At 40.7% G+C, this 16,793-nt stretch overlaps 1 protein-coding gene and 1 pseudogene across 2 annotated transcripts in view; one reads left to right on the plus strand and one right to left on the minus strand.

Moving 5' to 3' along the window:
- Positions 1–321: 321 nt before the first annotated feature.
- Positions 322–16,793, plus strand: part of OSBPL11 (oxysterol binding protein like 11) — a 97,961-nt gene continuing 81,489 nt past the window's right edge. The window contains exon 1 of one of the 2 annotated variants that reach the window (XM_068546573.1): positions 322–1,239. In XM_068546573.1, coding sequence (XP_068402674.1) covers positions 1,049–1,239 — 191 coding nt within the window. In that variant the 5' untranslated portion in view covers positions 322–1,048. The remainder of the gene's footprint in view (positions 1,240–16,793) is intronic. The other variant, XM_068546574.1, reaches the window with a different exon arrangement.
- On the minus strand, positions 9,075–15,028 carry LOC137766656 (histone H3.3A-like; annotated as a pseudogene).

Genomic DNA, 16,793 nt, shown 5'->3' on the forward strand with positions numbered 1-16,793 from the left:
TTTCTTCCTAAAATGACTGAAATGGGCCCTCAAATGGAAGGCCTGGCCCGGGTTAGGAAGGCCGGAAGTCACCCTCCAGTAGGGCACTAACTCCTTTGTTTCTCCCTCCTTGGTTGTCCCACCGCCTCCTCCCTCTGCTGCCCACCGCCTCCCTTTCTTCGGAGTCCGCCGCCGCCCCAGCACAGCCATCGCCGAGGCTCCGCCCCCTTCAGGGCCCCGTGCCCTGCTCCAAGATGGCGCCAGGGGCTTCTGCTCTGGGGGAAGTGAGCTCACGCTACTCCGGAAGGGAAGTGGGGGGAGAGAGCAGGCGGGCGGGTGACCAGCCGGGGGGCTGTGGGTGGGGTGGCGGCCGCAGCTGTGGCTTTCACATTTGGGCTGGAGAGAGTGCAAGGGACTCGTCCTGCCCCTGGGAACCCAGTCGAGGGCCCAGGGCCGGGTGCGTTGGAGGAAGTCGCCCCGAGCGGCTCGCCTGTACCTGGAGGCGAGGCGACCCTGGGAGCCGGCGTCCCGCCTTCGGCGGCCTCCTTTTCCGACCCTCCTCCCGGGCTGGCCGCGGGCGGCTCCAGCTCTTTCTCGAGGGCTGCGGCGGGAACCGGCGAGCGGGTTGGACCGGACCCTCCCGCTGAGGACCGGCCGGAGGAGCAGAGGGAGCGCGGCAGGTCAGTCCGTCAGCCCAGAGGTCAGGCCGCGGGTTCCCGTCCGTGGTCCGTCCTTCGCCCAGCACTCCTGGCTAGAGTCCGCGACCTCCCCACGCTGCTCCTGCTTCTCCTTTGAGCATGCCACCAAATCCTCTGGCAGGGTGATTTTTTTTCTCCTTGCTTTTGCCCAGAAGGAGATATATATTGAAAGGACATCTGTCCTCATCGCTATCCCTCTCCTCTTAAAAGTTTTCCTTCAGGGGGAATGCTTGTATTCCTCCCCTGGACCATTTGATGATTACTACTCCAGCCCCCGTCTGGTTTAGCAACTGGGATCACCTTCAGATCAGATCTTAAATCTTATCACTTACAAAAATACAGAGTTGTTCTCTCCCGCCCAAGAAGGGCAAATGGACTTTGGAGTTAAGATGCAGGGGGGTGAACCAGTGTCAACAATGAAAGTCTCCGAGAGCGAAGGAAGGCTGGAGGGCCTGGCCACCGTGGTGACCCCGAACAAGAACAGCAGCAACAGCAGCTGTGGGGGTGGAAGCAGCAGCAGCGGCAGCAGCCGAGGCGGCAGTGCCAAAGGCTGGCAGTACAGGTACGGCCCTTTCTCCACGGTGATAGCCTGAGGTCGGGGTGTGCTGGAGTCTGCATTCCTGCAGTTGCTGAAGGATGACGTTTATTCACTAACTTAAGAAGTAACTAATACATTTCATTTGGACCTGGGGTCTCATCTTTTTTTTTTTTTTTAATTTTATTTATTTATTTATTTATGTCTGCGTCGGATCTTTGTTGCTGCGTGCGGGCTTCCTCTAGTTGCGGCGAGCAGGGGCTACCCTTTGTGGTGCGTGGGCTTCTCATTGCGGTGGCTTCTCTTGTTGCGGAGCACGGGCTCCAACACACGGGCTTAGTAGCTGTGGCACGCGGGCTCAGTAGTTGTGGCTCCTGGGCTCTAGAGCGGAGGCTCAGTAGTTGGGGCGCACGGGCTTAGTTGCTCCGCGGCATGTGTGATCTTCCTGGACCAGGGCTCGAACCCGTGTCCCCTGCACTGGCAGGCGGATTCTTAACCACTGCGCCACCAGGGAAGTCCCTCATCTTTCATTAGCAAGATTTAATTCATTCATTTGTCCATTCATTCAACAGGTACTTATTGAAGGCCTTTTGGAGAACACATAAATGTATCCCTGAACTTCCTCTACGACTCTAGAGCTAATTTTTTCTCTGATTTGATTCTATACTCATTTTTGTTTTTCCTATATTGTAATTTGTTTACAATAAGTCTGCCTCCCTTGCTTGCTTGTTGAGGGTAGGGACTGTTGAACTCAGCTCTCTCCAGAGGCTAGCAAATGCTAGGTGCTCAAAACATGTTTATCCAGTGATGGATGGAATCATTCAATGAGAAAAGATTCTTGCCCTCATGGTGTTTGCGATTTAGGAGAGATGTACATAAATAATCTGAATACAGAGGCAAAAGTACGACTGCTAGTGCCTCCGAAACTCTAAACTAGTGAGATGTTTCAGTTTGACTCGATCAGGCCACTCACACCTCTCTGTCTTTGAGAGATTCTACATTTATTAATTTTCATTGATATGAATGAAAAACTGAAGGAACAGGAAGTGAGTACTGGAGAAGCAATGGTAGTTTTATTTTTTGTTTTTGATATGTAGAGGATAGGTGGGTATAACCATCCAGAATCGTTTTTTCCAAATTGAGAAATATTTGACATGTAACATTATATTAGGTTCAGGTGTACAACATAAAGATTTGATATTTGTATGTGCTGTGGAATGATCACCCCAATAGATCTAGTTAACATCTGTCACCACAGAGTTAGTTTTTTTTTAATGAGAATTCTCTTAGCAACTTTCTTATTTTTTAAAATATTTATTTATTATTTATTTATTATTTTATTTATTTTTGTCTGTGTCGGGTCTTAGTTGCAGCATGCGGGACCTTCGTTGAGGCGTGCGGGCTCTTCGTTGCAGCACGCAGGCTTTCTCTAGTTGTGGTGCGTGGGGCTTCCTCTTCTCTAGTTGTGGCGCGCAGGCTCCAGGGCGCATGGGCTCTGTAGTTGTGGTGCGTGGGTTCCAGAGTGCGTGGGCTCTGTAGTTTGCAGCACGCAGGCTGTCTAGTTGAGGCACACCAGCTCAGTAGTTGTGGCACGTGGGCTTAGTTGCCCCACGGCATGTGGGATCTTAGTTCCCCGACCAGGAATCGAACCCGCGTCCCCTGCGTTGTAAGGTGGATTCTTTACCACTGGACCACCAGGAAGTCCCAGCAACTTTCAAATGTTTGATACAGTATATGGTATCTGTATGGTATCTATAGTCACCATGCTGTACATTACATTTCCAGGACTTATTTATTTTATAACTGGAAGTTTGTACCTTTTGATCACCTTCACCCATTTCACCCACCCCTCCCTCTGGCTACCCTCAATCTGTTCTCTATATTTATGAGTTTTGTTTTGTTTTTAGATCCCATATGTAAGAGAGATAACACAGTATTTGTCTTTTCTCTGTGACTTATTTCACTTAGCATAATGCCCTCAAAGTTCATCCATGTTGGTGCACATGGCTAGATTTCCTTCTTTTTTATGGCTGGATAATATTCCATTGTGTATATATACCACATTTTCTTTGTCCAATCATCGTTGTCCATCTGATGGACACTTAGGTTGCGTCCATGTTTTGGCTATTGTAAATAACACTGCAATGAACATGGGGGTCCAGATATCTTTTTGAGTTAGTGTTTTCCTTTCCTTCAGATAAATACCTGGAAGTGGAACTGCTGGATTATTCAGAATCTTAAGAATGAATGAAATTGGAATATCTCATGGTATTGGAACTATAGGAATGAATTCTTAAATTTTGGTTAACTGACTGCCTGTGTGCTTAGCTCTCGGTTCTTTTTAGCTTTTGTGCTGTTTGTAGTTGTGAAATTTGAAAGCCATTAAAGTCAAGATTTCATGAAGGATATACATTTATCATGAATAATATGCATATATGTGAAATATGCATGACTATATTAACACACAGAAACAAAGTGTAGAAGATTATAACTTTTTATTGTTAAGTGATTATATGACAGGAAAGTATATTTAGTTACTGTGAGATGTCTAAGCTCACTTTTGGAATGCATGATGCTTTTTCTTTTGTGGTTTAAGACTAACCATATAAAATTATCAATAACTTGGCAGGGCTATTTTGATATGACTTAAGGAAGCAAGATAAAATAATATTTCATGTAGCCAGAGGTCAGTCTTCTGACATCCTCAACTCTTTGAAACCCAGTCTTAATTGAATTAAAAAGTGAAACAGGTTTCTTAACACTGTCATAAAGCCATATACTTTACTCCTAAACTTTGATTCAGGACCCTATTATCCCTTACTTAGGGTATTATTTACTGGTTATATAATTTTCAAACTAGAATCTGTTGGAAGCACAAATGAAAAAAGTTATCAGGGGAAGTTTAACAGGAAATGGCAACTGACAGCATAGGACAGTCAAAGATTTGAAAAGTTAACATGCAGACTAAGCTGTATTACTTCCTAGTAACATAATTATAGTTACAGTGACTTTAAGTCATCCAGGAAAGCACAGTCTGTTTAAGCAAAGAACTGTAAGATACAGTGGTGAACAATTTCAAGGAAAATAGCTAAATTTTTTTTAAAAATGCTTTAGTATCTGGAAAATTCAGTTATGTGGAACTCTTCCCCAAGGATGCAGATATATAACGCATTACTGCATTTACATACTGACATATCTCTTTACTTAAATGAGGCTTGTTCGAAGCTAATCCTTCAGCCTACCTCTCAATCGAATTTATCCCCTTGTCCTCTACGACACTGACCAAACAATTTTATCCATTGTCCTGCATTGCTCCTTCTTCCCTGGCTTCTTCCTGTGAGGCCCAAAGCTCTAGACTTTAAAAACAGCAACAATAATGAAAACTAACCTAAATCCTTTCCCCTTAAAAACAGTTTACACTCAAACTGCCTCCATTTCCTTAACCCTCATTTATTGCTCAACCCATGACAGTTGGCTCTGTCCTTACCAAGGATATGAGTTAAAAATGATGAATGTTTTTAGATTCCTATTCCAGTTGATATCTCTGCAAATGTATCTGTTATTATTCTTTTCTTGGCTTTTTTGACATTACCTTCTCTTGGTTTCTCCTTTATTGCTCTGTCGTCTAATTTCTCCTTTTTCATTTCTTTGGTTTCTTTGGCTCTTTTCCTTTAGAAGCTGATGTGATACTTCATCATCTTCTGTTCTTAAGCTCACGTTTTCTGTTTGTTATCTCAGTCTTTTCCATGGCCTCAACAGCTCTCTCTGTAACTTGAGAGCCGTAAATTCAAGTGCTTACCTGTAATTTGCTACTATCCCGTTTTAAAAAATGGAGATTTCAGGTTATGTCTTAGGGAGTGGTTGAAATTTAGTAAAGACTGTGCTTCAAACCCTGGGCTTTGGCTTTGCAGACTTAGAAAATTAATTAGCATAATGTTTTCAAGGTTTATAAATGTTGTCGCATGTATCGTTACTTTATTTCTTTTTGTGGCTGAATAATACTCCACTTATGTATATACCATGTTTTGCTTATCTCTTCATCAGTTGATGGACATTTGGGTTGTTTCCATTTTGTGGTTATTATGAACAATGCTGCTTTGAACATTTGTGTTCTAGTTTTGTGTGGACATATGTTTTCACTTCTCTTGGATATATACCTGGGAGTGGAATTGCTGGGTCATATGGTAACTGTTTAACTCTTTTTTTAAAATTTATTTTATTTTTGGGTCTTCGTTGCTGCACGCAGGCTTTTCTCTGGTTGCGGCGAGTGGGGGCTACTCTTCGTTGCTGTGCGCAGGCTTCTCATTGCAGTGGCTTCTCTTGTTGTGGAGCATGGGCTCTAGGCGCATGGGCCTCAGTAGTTGTGGCACATGGGCTCAGCAGTTTTGGCTCACGGGCTCTAGAGCGCAGGCTTGGCAGTTGTGGTGCACAGGCTTAGTCACTCCGTGACATGTGGGATCTTCCTGGACCAGAGCTCGAACCCGTGTCCCCTGCATTGGCAGGCAGATTCCCAACCACTGCACCACCAGGGAAGCCACTGTTTAACTTTTTGAGGAACTGTCAGACCATCTTCCAAAGCTGCTGCACCATTTTACCTTCTTATCAGCAGTGTGTTAGGGTTTTAATCTCTTCACCTTCTCATCAACACTTGTTATTGTCTGTCTTTTTGGTTTTAGCCATCCTAGTGGGTATGAAATGGTGGTGGTGGCACATTGTGGTTTTGAATTGCATTTCCCTGATGACTAATAATGTTGAGTATCTTCATGTACTTACTGGTCATTTGTATTATCTTCTTTGGAGAAATGTCTGTTCAGAGGTTTTGGCCATTTTTTTTTAATTGAACTATAGTTGGTTTACAATATTGTGCTAGTTTCAGGTATACAGCAAATGTCAGATATATATATATATATGTGTGTGTATATATATATATCAGATTCTTTTCCATTATAGGTTATTACAAAACATTGAATATAGTTCCCTGTGCTATGCGGTAGGTTCTTGTTGTTTATTTTATGTATAGTAATTTGTATCTGTTAATCCCAAACTCCTAATTTATCCCTACCCCCTTCCCCTTTGATAATCATAAATTTGTTTTCTATGTCTGTGAGCCTATTTCTGTTTTGTAAATAAGTTCATTTGTATCTTTTTTTAGATTCCACATATAAGTGATATCATATGATATTTGTTTTTCTCTGCCTGACTTACTTCACTTAGTATGATAGTCTCTAGGTCCATCCATGTTGCTGCAAATGGCATTATTTTTTTGTATGGCTATGGCTGAGTAGTATTCCATTGTATATATATATATATATATACCACATTTTCTTTATCCATTCATCTGTTGATGAACATTTAGGTTGCTTCCATGTCTTGGCTATTGTAAATAGTGCTGCTGTGAACATTGGGGTGCATGAATCTTTTTGAGTTAGAGTTTCATCTTTTCCGGATATATGCACAGGAGTGAGATTGCTGGATCATATGATAACTCTACTTTTAGTTTTTTTAAAAATAAATTTATTTTATTTTATTTTTATTTATTTTTGGCTGTGTTGGGTCTTCATTGCTGTGCGCGGGCTTTCTCTAGTTGTGGCTAGTGGGGGCTACTCTTCGTTGTGGTGTGGGGGCTTCTCATTGCGGTGGCTTTTCTTGTTGCGGAGCACAGGCTCTAGGTGCACGGACTTCAGTAGTTGTAGCACGTGGGTTCAGTAGTTGTGGCTCACGGGCTGTAGAGTGCAGGCCTGGTAGTTGTGGCTTATGGGCTTAGTTGCTCCGTAGTATGTGGGATCTTCCCGGGCCAGGGCTCGAACCTGTGTCTCCTGCATTGGCAGGCGGATTCTTTTCTTGTTTGTTTTTTTTGGTTTTTTTTATTTTTTTGGTGCCGAAACCCGGGAGGCAGGCGGATTCTTAACCACTGCACCACCAGGGAAGTCCCGGCAGGTGGATTCTTAACCACTGTGCTACCAGGGAAACCCCTATTTTTAGTTTTTAAAGGAACCTCTGTACTGTACTCCATAGTTGATACACCAACGTACATTCCCACCAACAGTGTAGGAGGGTTCCCTTTTCTCCACACCCTCTCCAGCATTTATTATTTGTAGACTTTTTGTTGATGTCCTTTGGCCATGTTTAATTTGGATTTTGGGGGGTTTTTTTGAGTTGTAAGGGTTCTTCATGTATTCTGCATACAATTTCCTTATCAGATATATGATTTGCAAATATTTTCTCCTGTTCTGTGGGTTGTCTTTTCACATTTTTTTTTTGCCATGCCACGTGGTTTGCCAGATCTTATTTCCCCGACCAGGGATTGAACCCAGGCCCATGGCAGTGAAAGCACTGAGTCCTAACCACTGGGCTGCCAGGGAATTCCCATCTTTTCAATTTCTTGATGAAATTACTTTCAGCACAGAAGCTTTTAATTTTTACGAAGCCAGTCTGTTTTTCTTTTGCTTATACTTGGTGTCACATTTAAGAAATCATTGCCAAGTCCAAGGTCACAAAGATTTGCGCATATGTTTTTGTCTAAGAGTTTTATATTTTAGCACTTACATTTAGGTCTCTGATCCATTATTACTTTATTTTTCTTTATGATTAATTTTATTTTTTCTTATGTGAAATAGCTGCTTATATCTTTTATTTTTCTATTAATATTTTCTCAATATTTTTATTAATATACTTGAAGTCTATTTTAAGTGTTTACTTGTTTTTAATTACGTCGGTGTTTATTTATTTATTTAATTTTTGGCTGCATTGGGTCTTCGTTGCTGTGCGTGGGCTTTCTCTAGTTGCAGCGAGCAGGGGCTACTCTTCGTTGCGGTGCAACAGGCTTCTCATTGCGGTGGCTTCTCTTGTTGCAGAGCACGGGCTCTAGGCGTGCGGGCTTCAGTATTTGTGGCATGTGGGCGCTGTAGTTGGGCTCGCGGGCTCTAGAGCTCAGGCTTAGTAGCTGTGGCGCATGGGCTTAGTTGCTCCACGGTGTGTGGGATTTTTCCGGATCAGGGCTCGAACCCATGTCCCCTGCATTGGATTCTTAACCACTGCGCCACCAGGGAAGTCCTTGAGGTCTATTTTAAAATATTCCATACTAATTAATTTTTTAATATCAATAATGCTTTAAACTACTTTGATAAAAGAGGGATATACAGTGAAATGTTTACCTTACGTACTTGTCCCAGCCACCCAGCTTTCCTCCCTGGAGGCACTATCTTTTACTGATTTCTTCACTATAGTTTCAGATTTATATTAGTTTTTTATATAACAAATATATAACTACATATAATATATTTTAATTTTGTATGGTTAAGTATTTTGCTATACTTGCTGCAAAGATTTTCCATAGTCTTTGTATTTTAATTTATTACCTTTTTCCAGGCATATAGAAAACTTGTATAAGTCAGACTCTTACTCTTTTTTTCTTTCACTTCAAATTATAGAAAATTATTTTTATGAATATTAGTTTTCATTTAGTTTTAAGATGATTTGGTGGTTTTATGTTTAATTTATGTTTAATTATGTTAATTATAATTAATTATGTTTAATTTTAATCCACCTGGAGTTTATTTAGAAATATATGAGATAGTGTGTTATCTATTATTGTGTTACAAATTATCCCCAAATTAAACAGCAGCGTTTTTGTTTTTTTTTTAAGATTTTTTTTTGATGTGGACCATTTTTAAAGTCTTTATTAAATTTGTTACAATATCGCTTCTGCTTTATGTCTTGATTTTATGGCCCCGAGGCACGTGGGATCTTAGCTCCCTGACCAGGGATCGAACCTGCACCCCCTGCATTGGAAAGCGAAGTCTTAACCACTGGACCACCAGGGAAGTCCCAGCAGCGTTTTTTTGTCTCACAGTGTCTGTGGGTCAGTAATGTCTGTGCAGCATTGCTGGGTGATCTGGCTCTGGGTCTTCCACAAGGCTACAGTCATCTTGAGGCTCAGCTGGGAAGGATCCACTTCCTGGCTCATTCTTGTGGCTCTTGGCACAATTCAGTTCTTTTGGCCTGTTGGAAACAGACCTCAGTTCCTCATGAACTGACCACTGGTGGCCTCCTTTGGTTCCTGGCCACATGGGCCTCTCCACAGAGCATCTTACTACTTGGCAGCTTGTTTCATCAGAGTGAGGAAGTGAGAAGAGAGTGCTAGCAAGAAGGAAGTCACAATCTTTCGTAACCTAGGCATGGAAGTGAAGTCACATCACTTTTCACTAATCATTAGAAGAAAGATGAGGTTCAGCCCACACAAAGGTGTGAATACCAGCAGGTGGGGATCAATGCAAGCCATGCAAGAAGGTGCCTGTCGTAAATGTTAGTATGAATGGACTCAAGATTGTCATCTATGATTGAGATAGATTTGACAAGTACACAGTTGGAAGTAAAGCTGAGAGTTGGAGGCTGAATTTGACTGTTGGGGAATAAGAGGAGCTACTTGGAGATCAGTTGCAATGACCTAGACATGAGCTAATAAAGGGAAGGTGTTAGTAGGCTGGAAAAGAAGGAAATCATTAGAGGAAGAGTGACAGGCCTTGGTGGTTGATTAGGTGATTGGGTAGAAGGTAGTAGTGAGGGAAGGAAGTAAAAATTGACTTCAGTTATCCAGAATAAAACTTTGAAAAGTCTATAGGAGAAACAGATTTGGGGGAGTCAAATGATGCATTTGCTTTTAGGTATGTTCAGCTTAAGTTGCCAGAATGTTTAAGTGACCTTAGAGATATGGTGCATTAGAAATGTAGATAATTGCCTTTGTAGTATCCAGAATGTTTTCACTTCTGTTATCACATTTAATCCTCTTGGACGAAGATAGGGCATCTAGGGCTTCGTTATCCCCATTTTACAGTTGAAGAAAACGGAAATCAAAATGAGTTGGCCAAGGTTATATAGCTAGTAAGTGAAAGAACTTTTATTCCTAAGTAGTTATTTGCATAAAGATATTAAAAGTAGATGAGCTCTCTAAAGGAATGAATAATTATTGATAAATAATTAGTTTAGAACATGGTGGTTTCATCATTTACTAGTGTTTTAACTCATGCAGCAAATACTTTTGAGCGTTTACCATGTGTGAAGCCCTCTGTTAGTTAATTTCCAAATTAACGTGTGCTCTCAGAACAATGAAAGTAGGGACCCCAAGGCTTGGTTTGGGAGGGTCATGAAAAAGAATCAGAAAAGGGAAGAGCCTCAACTACATTTGCAAAATATGTCATGACAGACTTTTTTAAAACCAAAGATGAGATGTGAATTTATTAGATTAGCCTTAAATTTTCTTCTTTCCAGAGTAATTTATACTCATATGATTTATATTCACCGTTTAAAAATAGATTTCTATTTTTTTTTAGATTTCTTAATTCTAGATCCTTCCTTCCTTTTTCATAGTAATGTTCAAAGTTTATAAAATGTGTGTGTTTCCATTATTTTTCTTCATGTCAGCTTTCAGAAAAATTTTCAAATCTGCAAATCTGCCACTTGTTTATTTAAAATGGACAGATGAGAACTACCCAGAGGAGGAACCGAGAAGCAAATTGGGGTGTATGATGGGCCTGCTTTTTCCTGTTTTGGGCTCTGTGCTAGCTAACCTCTGTTAACAAACAGACAGATCTCTTTTCCTCATCATCAGATAGTATGCATTTCAGTAAATGGGTAGAAGTCTGCAAATGTATAGTATAGAAATAATTTTTGTGGTCAGACCTGGTATCTTCCACTCTAAATACTCTGTTACAGGGAAAAGTACCCATTTGCAAATGGGGAAATGACATTTGCCTAAATATAACCTAATGTTTGCTGTCTTTGAGATTTTACCACTTCTTTTGAGGTTGATTTGAAGAAAAAGTCATAAATGTTTGCTTTTTTCTCTGTAGGGGTTAAAGGGAAGTTGGATATATATTTCTGTACCCTAGATTTTGTTTTCCTATCTGAAATCTGCTACAGATGATAATAAAAACAAGGGAAAGACAACTTATAGGCATGAAACTGAAAATAGTAAAATACTGTACCAAAAATCTAGTGAGAACTCTACCAAGCCTTGAACAAGATTTTGGTTTGTTATGGTATGCTGTAATTTCTTATATTTCTGCTTTACGAATTTAAATATAATCCATTTGAGTTCATATTTTCCTAGAAGTGATACTGTATTAAAACTATACAAAAAGGGGACTTCCCTCGTGGTCCAGTGGGTAAGACTCCACGCTCCCAATGCATGGGGCCCGGGTTCGATCCCTGGTTGGGGAACTAGATCCCACATGCATGCCGCAACTAAGGAGTCCGCATGCCCACAACTAAAAGATCCCACATGCTGCAACAAAGATCCCATGTGCAGCCTAAATAAATAAATAAATAAATATTTAAAAAAACAAAAAACAAAAAACTATGCAAACAACTTAATGTTAGAACATACAAATTAGTTTTTTTTTTTTTAGTATTTTCTGAATAAGTCATGTAATTTAGGTCCCAGAGGTAATTGTCCATCAAATAGACTTGTGGGAAATTATGTCTTTTGTTTTTGGTTTTGAATATAGTAGAGATAGCAGGGCCCATGGTGTAATGGTTAGCACTCTGAACTCTGGAAATAGTGGAGAATATTCTTGATGTAAATTTTACTACTTTGAGAGAGGGAAAATCTTTCCTAGCTAAGAATCTTCCACTGTACTGATTTTGTTTAATAAAATGATTTGTGTCCAGACTTGTTCAGATTTAACTTAAAACTAAATTGCCTGATTGAACAGTCACATTAGTGTTTTGGCATTACCATCTGGGTTTTAGGACAATTTATAGAGTAGTTTAGTTTGCTGGTGAAAGAAAGGATTTTCTTTTTGGTTAATTAGGTATTGTAACAAAACATGATTTCCCACCTGGAGTTTCCCTGTACTTGAGTTTGGCTGCCATTGCCGTTTGCTTCCATTGCTACTATTGAGGTTGGCTGGAAGGTCCCTGGAGGGGTAGACTGAAGTGTATGGTTGCTACTGGCTGTAGCTGGAAACCGTAGTCGGAGGGATAGAAGGGAGAGAAAAAGAAAAGGAACAGGAGGGAAAACAGGGAGAGAAAAAGAAAAGGAACAGGAGGGAAAACAGGGACAGAAAAAGGACATAGCAAAGAGAGACAGAGGGAGAGAGAGGGAGTGAGGGAGGGAAGAAAGGGACAGAATGAAAATTATATAAATGGTGAGATGAAATGCCACCAATGTTGCTTCTGGAACAGGTTTCCTAACCTTGATAGAGGCCTTTTTAATATACTGCCTGAGCCTATACCCTCAATTCTATAAAGAATTACTTGTTTAACAATTTTGTAGATGTTGCACATTATAACTAACATAAATGAAAAGTATTTTTAATTTAATTTTGGGGAATAGGTAATATGTTCACTTGATCCAAAAAAATATTGAAAGGTGTGTAATGAAAATCTTCCTTCCACCCGATCCTCCACCTGCTCAGGACTCCTTCCACCTAAAAATAGAGGGTACACACTCATGGCTTCCTGTGTGTGCTTTCAGAGATTTTTTAAAAAAGAATTAAGTAAATACAATATACATTTGCCCCACTTTTAATTTTATCACAAATGGTATCATACTATGTGTGTGTGTGTGTGTGTGCGTGCACACACACACACACACACACACACACACATATATGTATGTAATAGTAGTTCAGGCTGCCATAACAAAATACTGTACTCTGGATGGCTTAAACAACAAATTTATTTTCTCACAGTTGGTGGAGGCTGGAAGTTTTGAGATCAGGGTGCCAGCATTGTCAGGTTCTGGTGAGGGAGTCTTCCAGGTGTGCAGATGACCTTCTTTTCATTGTGTCCTCACATGGCAGAGGGGTGGGCTGGGGTTGCTTCTCACTGTGTGCTCACATGGCAGGGGGAGGGGGACGGGGGTAGGGAGAGAGAGGTTGAGAGAGAGAGGCATGAGAGAGCTCTCTGGTTTTTCTTGTAAGGGCACATCTCATCATAAGGGCCCCAGTCTGTGCCTAAGCATCTTCCAAAGGCTCCATCTCTAAATACCATCACATTGGGCATTAGGACTTCAACATACGAATTTTGTAGGGATACAATTCAGTCCACCTTTATAATAAGTTCCCTGTCGATGGACATTTAATTTGTTTCCAAAATTTTGCTGTTATAAATAATGATGCAGTGAATAACCTTCTGCACATTTCACAAGCATATGAATATATCTGTGGGAAAAATACCCAGGAGTCGGAATTACTGAGTCAATTTGTAATTTTCATAGTAGTTATCAGATTTCTCCTCATTGGGGTGTACAGTGGCAATGATTGAGTGCTTATTTCCCATCAGCCTCATCAGTGTAATGTGTTATTAGATTGGCAAAAATCTAAAAGTTTAATAGGTTAAAAAATGGTACTTCAGTATAGTTTTAATTTGATTCTTTTTTTTTTATTATGAGTGAGGTTTTAGTATTAAATTCTGAGTGGGATTTTTTTTCCAGAAAAATTTAACAGGTTTATTTATGATTATAATAAAGTTGAACTGCTGAAACTTGTTCACTGAAACATTCTGAGTTGCATTAATGCTTTGTGTCCCCACATTTATATTAAAAATTCAGGGACTTCCCTGGTGGCTCAGTGGATAAGAATCCGCCTGCCAATGCAGGGTACATGGGTTCAAGCCCTGGTCCGGGAAGATCCCACATGCTGTGGAGCAACTAAGCCCGTGTGCCACAACTACTGAGCCTGTGCTCTAGCACCCATGTGCCACAACTACTGAAGTCCACATGCCTAGAGCCCGTGCTCCACAACAGAAGCCATTGCAAGGAGAAGCCCGCCCACCGCAACGAAGAGTAGCCCCCCCGGTCGCCACAACTAGAGAAAGCCTGAGTGCAGCAACAAAGACCCAGTGCAGCCAAAAATAAATGAAATTAAATCATTAAAAAAAAAATCACACACAAATGAAAATGGAAAAACTGCCAATACCTGATTACTGTCCCCTATTTTTCCACTAGCAATCATATACTTAAGTACCTTTTGACCTCATGGGAAAAAAATATCTAACGTTCAGAACTACCAATGACAGGAAGAAGAGGATTTTTTTTTTTTTTAAAAGAATGAAAGGTTTCCCATCATAGTAGATTCTTAAGCATGTTCTCCATGTATGTGGCATGCTAGCTGATGTCTTTTTTTTTTTTTAATGAATAAATCCTTTCTGCAGTTAACAGCTAAGTTTTTTTTTAAAATAAATTTATTTTATTTTTGGCTGTGTTGGGTCTTCCTTGCTGCGAGCGGGCTTCTCATTGCGGTGGCTTCTCTTGTTGCGGAGCACGGGCTCTACGCACGCAAGGTTCTGTAGTTGTGGCTTGCAGGCTCTAGAGCGCAGGCTCAGTAGTTGTGGCGCACGGGCTTAGTTGCTTCGGGGCATGCGGGATCTTCCTGGACCAGGGCTCGAACCCATGCCCCCTGCATTGACAGGCGGATTCTTAACCACTGCGCCACCAGGGAAGCCCTGGATGTCTTTTGGCATAATTGTTATGGCATGGATAGCACACGGGTTGGTGTTTCCAAAAAGGCCAACCAGATAGGCCTCACTTGCCTCCTGCAAAGCACCAGTAGCTGCACTCTGGAAGTGCAGATCTGGTTTGAAGTCCTGAGCAGTTTCCCGCACCAGAGGCTGGAAGGGAAGTTTGCCAATCAGAAGTTCACTGGACTTCTGATAATGTCTGATTTCACGGAGTGCCACAGTACCAGGCTTGTAACGATGAGGTTTCTTCACACCTCCAGTAGAGGGCGCACTCTTGCGATCGGCTTTTGTAGCCATGCTTCCTGGGTGCTTTACCACTGGTGGATTTGCAGGCAGGCAGCTTTGTACGAGCCATGGTATAGAGACCTCTTACTTACCCACCTTCTCCTTTGGCTGGTGCTCAACAAGCTAGAGCTGGTGCTGGTGTTGGAGAGCGACGGCCTTTGAGTAGGATTTTATCCTGTTTTGCTATCATGGTAAATCGTGAATTAGTTTAAATCAGCAATTGGGAAAAGTCTATACAAAATATACTTATGCCTTTAAAATTTTTTTTCTTATTATATTCTTGGTAGCTCAGAGACATGGCTTCATCTTAGAGTATACATTGTATGTTTTGAAGTCATATTTTTTTTTTTAACTTTTATTTATTTATTTATTTATTTGTTTATTTATGGCTGTGTTGGGTCTTCGTTTCTGTGCGAGGGCTTTTTCTAGTTGCGGCAAGCGGGGGCCACTCTTCATCGCGGTGCGCGGGCCTCTCACTATCGCGGCCTCTCTTGTTGCGGAGCACAGGCTCCAGACGCGCAGGCTCAGTAATTGTGGCTCACAGACCTCCTTGCTCCGTGGCATGTGGGATCTTCCCAGACTAGGGCTCGAACCCGTGTCCCCTGCATTGGCAGGCGGATTCTTAACCACTGCGCCACCAGGGAAGCCCTGAAGTCATATTTTTAAAATTTCAAGTGATTTTATAGTTATACAAGATATGCAATCATTTGATTATACACATTTGTAATTGGGAGGTGATCCACTTCCTAGTAGTAATAGGGAGTTTGAAGATATATATATATATATATGTATATATATATATATATATATATATATATCCACCAAAAATTATGATGAAACTATTATTTAAAAAGATTATTTATTTAGTTTTTTGTTTGTGCCAGGCAACATGCCGGATCTCAGTTGCCCGACCAGGGGTCGAGCCTGGGCCCTTGGCAGTGAGAGCACAGAGTCCTAACCACTGAACTGCCAGGGAATACCCAGATTTTTCTTTTATTTAAGTAGTAGAATGAACTTTTAAAATTTTGTGTTGTTTTTTGAATAATTAATATTTATAGGTTCTTTAAGGAAAAAAACTTGAGCGTTTGAATTTGTTGTTACTTAGGTAATAAGTGTAAAATTTTCAAAAGAAGGATCAACTCTTTAGTCAGGTTATATATATATATGTATATATATATATGAAAATGAACATTGCTTGGTGCTTCTTGTGTGGTTGTCACCTTTTTTTCCCCCTTTTTTATTCAAATATGGAGGAAGGGAAATGGTTTTCTGCTTTTTCTTTATACTTTCAATTTTGAAAGAATTAGCACAAGGGAAGAAAACATTCTTTCTTGAATTATGCTATACAGACAGAAATTAAATGTTACTCTAAATGTGTTTTTGGAACCAAGTATGGTTTAAAGCCAGAGAGAGGTACATACAAAAAGAGAAAGAGAGAGTAGACATACAGATAGGGAGGGTGGTAGTGGACTTTAGTACCCTGCTGTTCTCTTGGTCTGTGCTGTCTTGGTCTCATTGAAATGGCTTACTGCGAAGACCTTTTGAGAGTATATGGGGGATAAGTAAATGCTACTATGTGAACAAGAAAAAATTTCCTACTTTTCTCTAAAATTTTTAAATGTGAAACATGATGTTGCTCTTATTTGCAAACTTTACTTTTGAAATAATTTTCTTTTGAGAAAAAACCTTTAGAATTTTGAGTAATGAGTAACGTACACACATTTTAGATTGAAAGGGTCATCTAGCTAAAGCATGAGAAAACTGAGGCCCAGAGAAATTAAGTGATTTGGTCAGTGTCATTCATGGTGTTAGTCAGTGGGAAAGTCAGAACTAGA

The sequence above is a fragment of the Eschrichtius robustus genome, chromosome 6 (genome assembly GCF_028021215.1).
Source record: "Eschrichtius robustus isolate mEscRob2 chromosome 6, mEscRob2.pri, whole genome shotgun sequence".
Lineage (NCBI taxonomy): Eukaryota > Metazoa > Chordata > Mammalia > Artiodactyla > Eschrichtiidae > Eschrichtius > Eschrichtius robustus.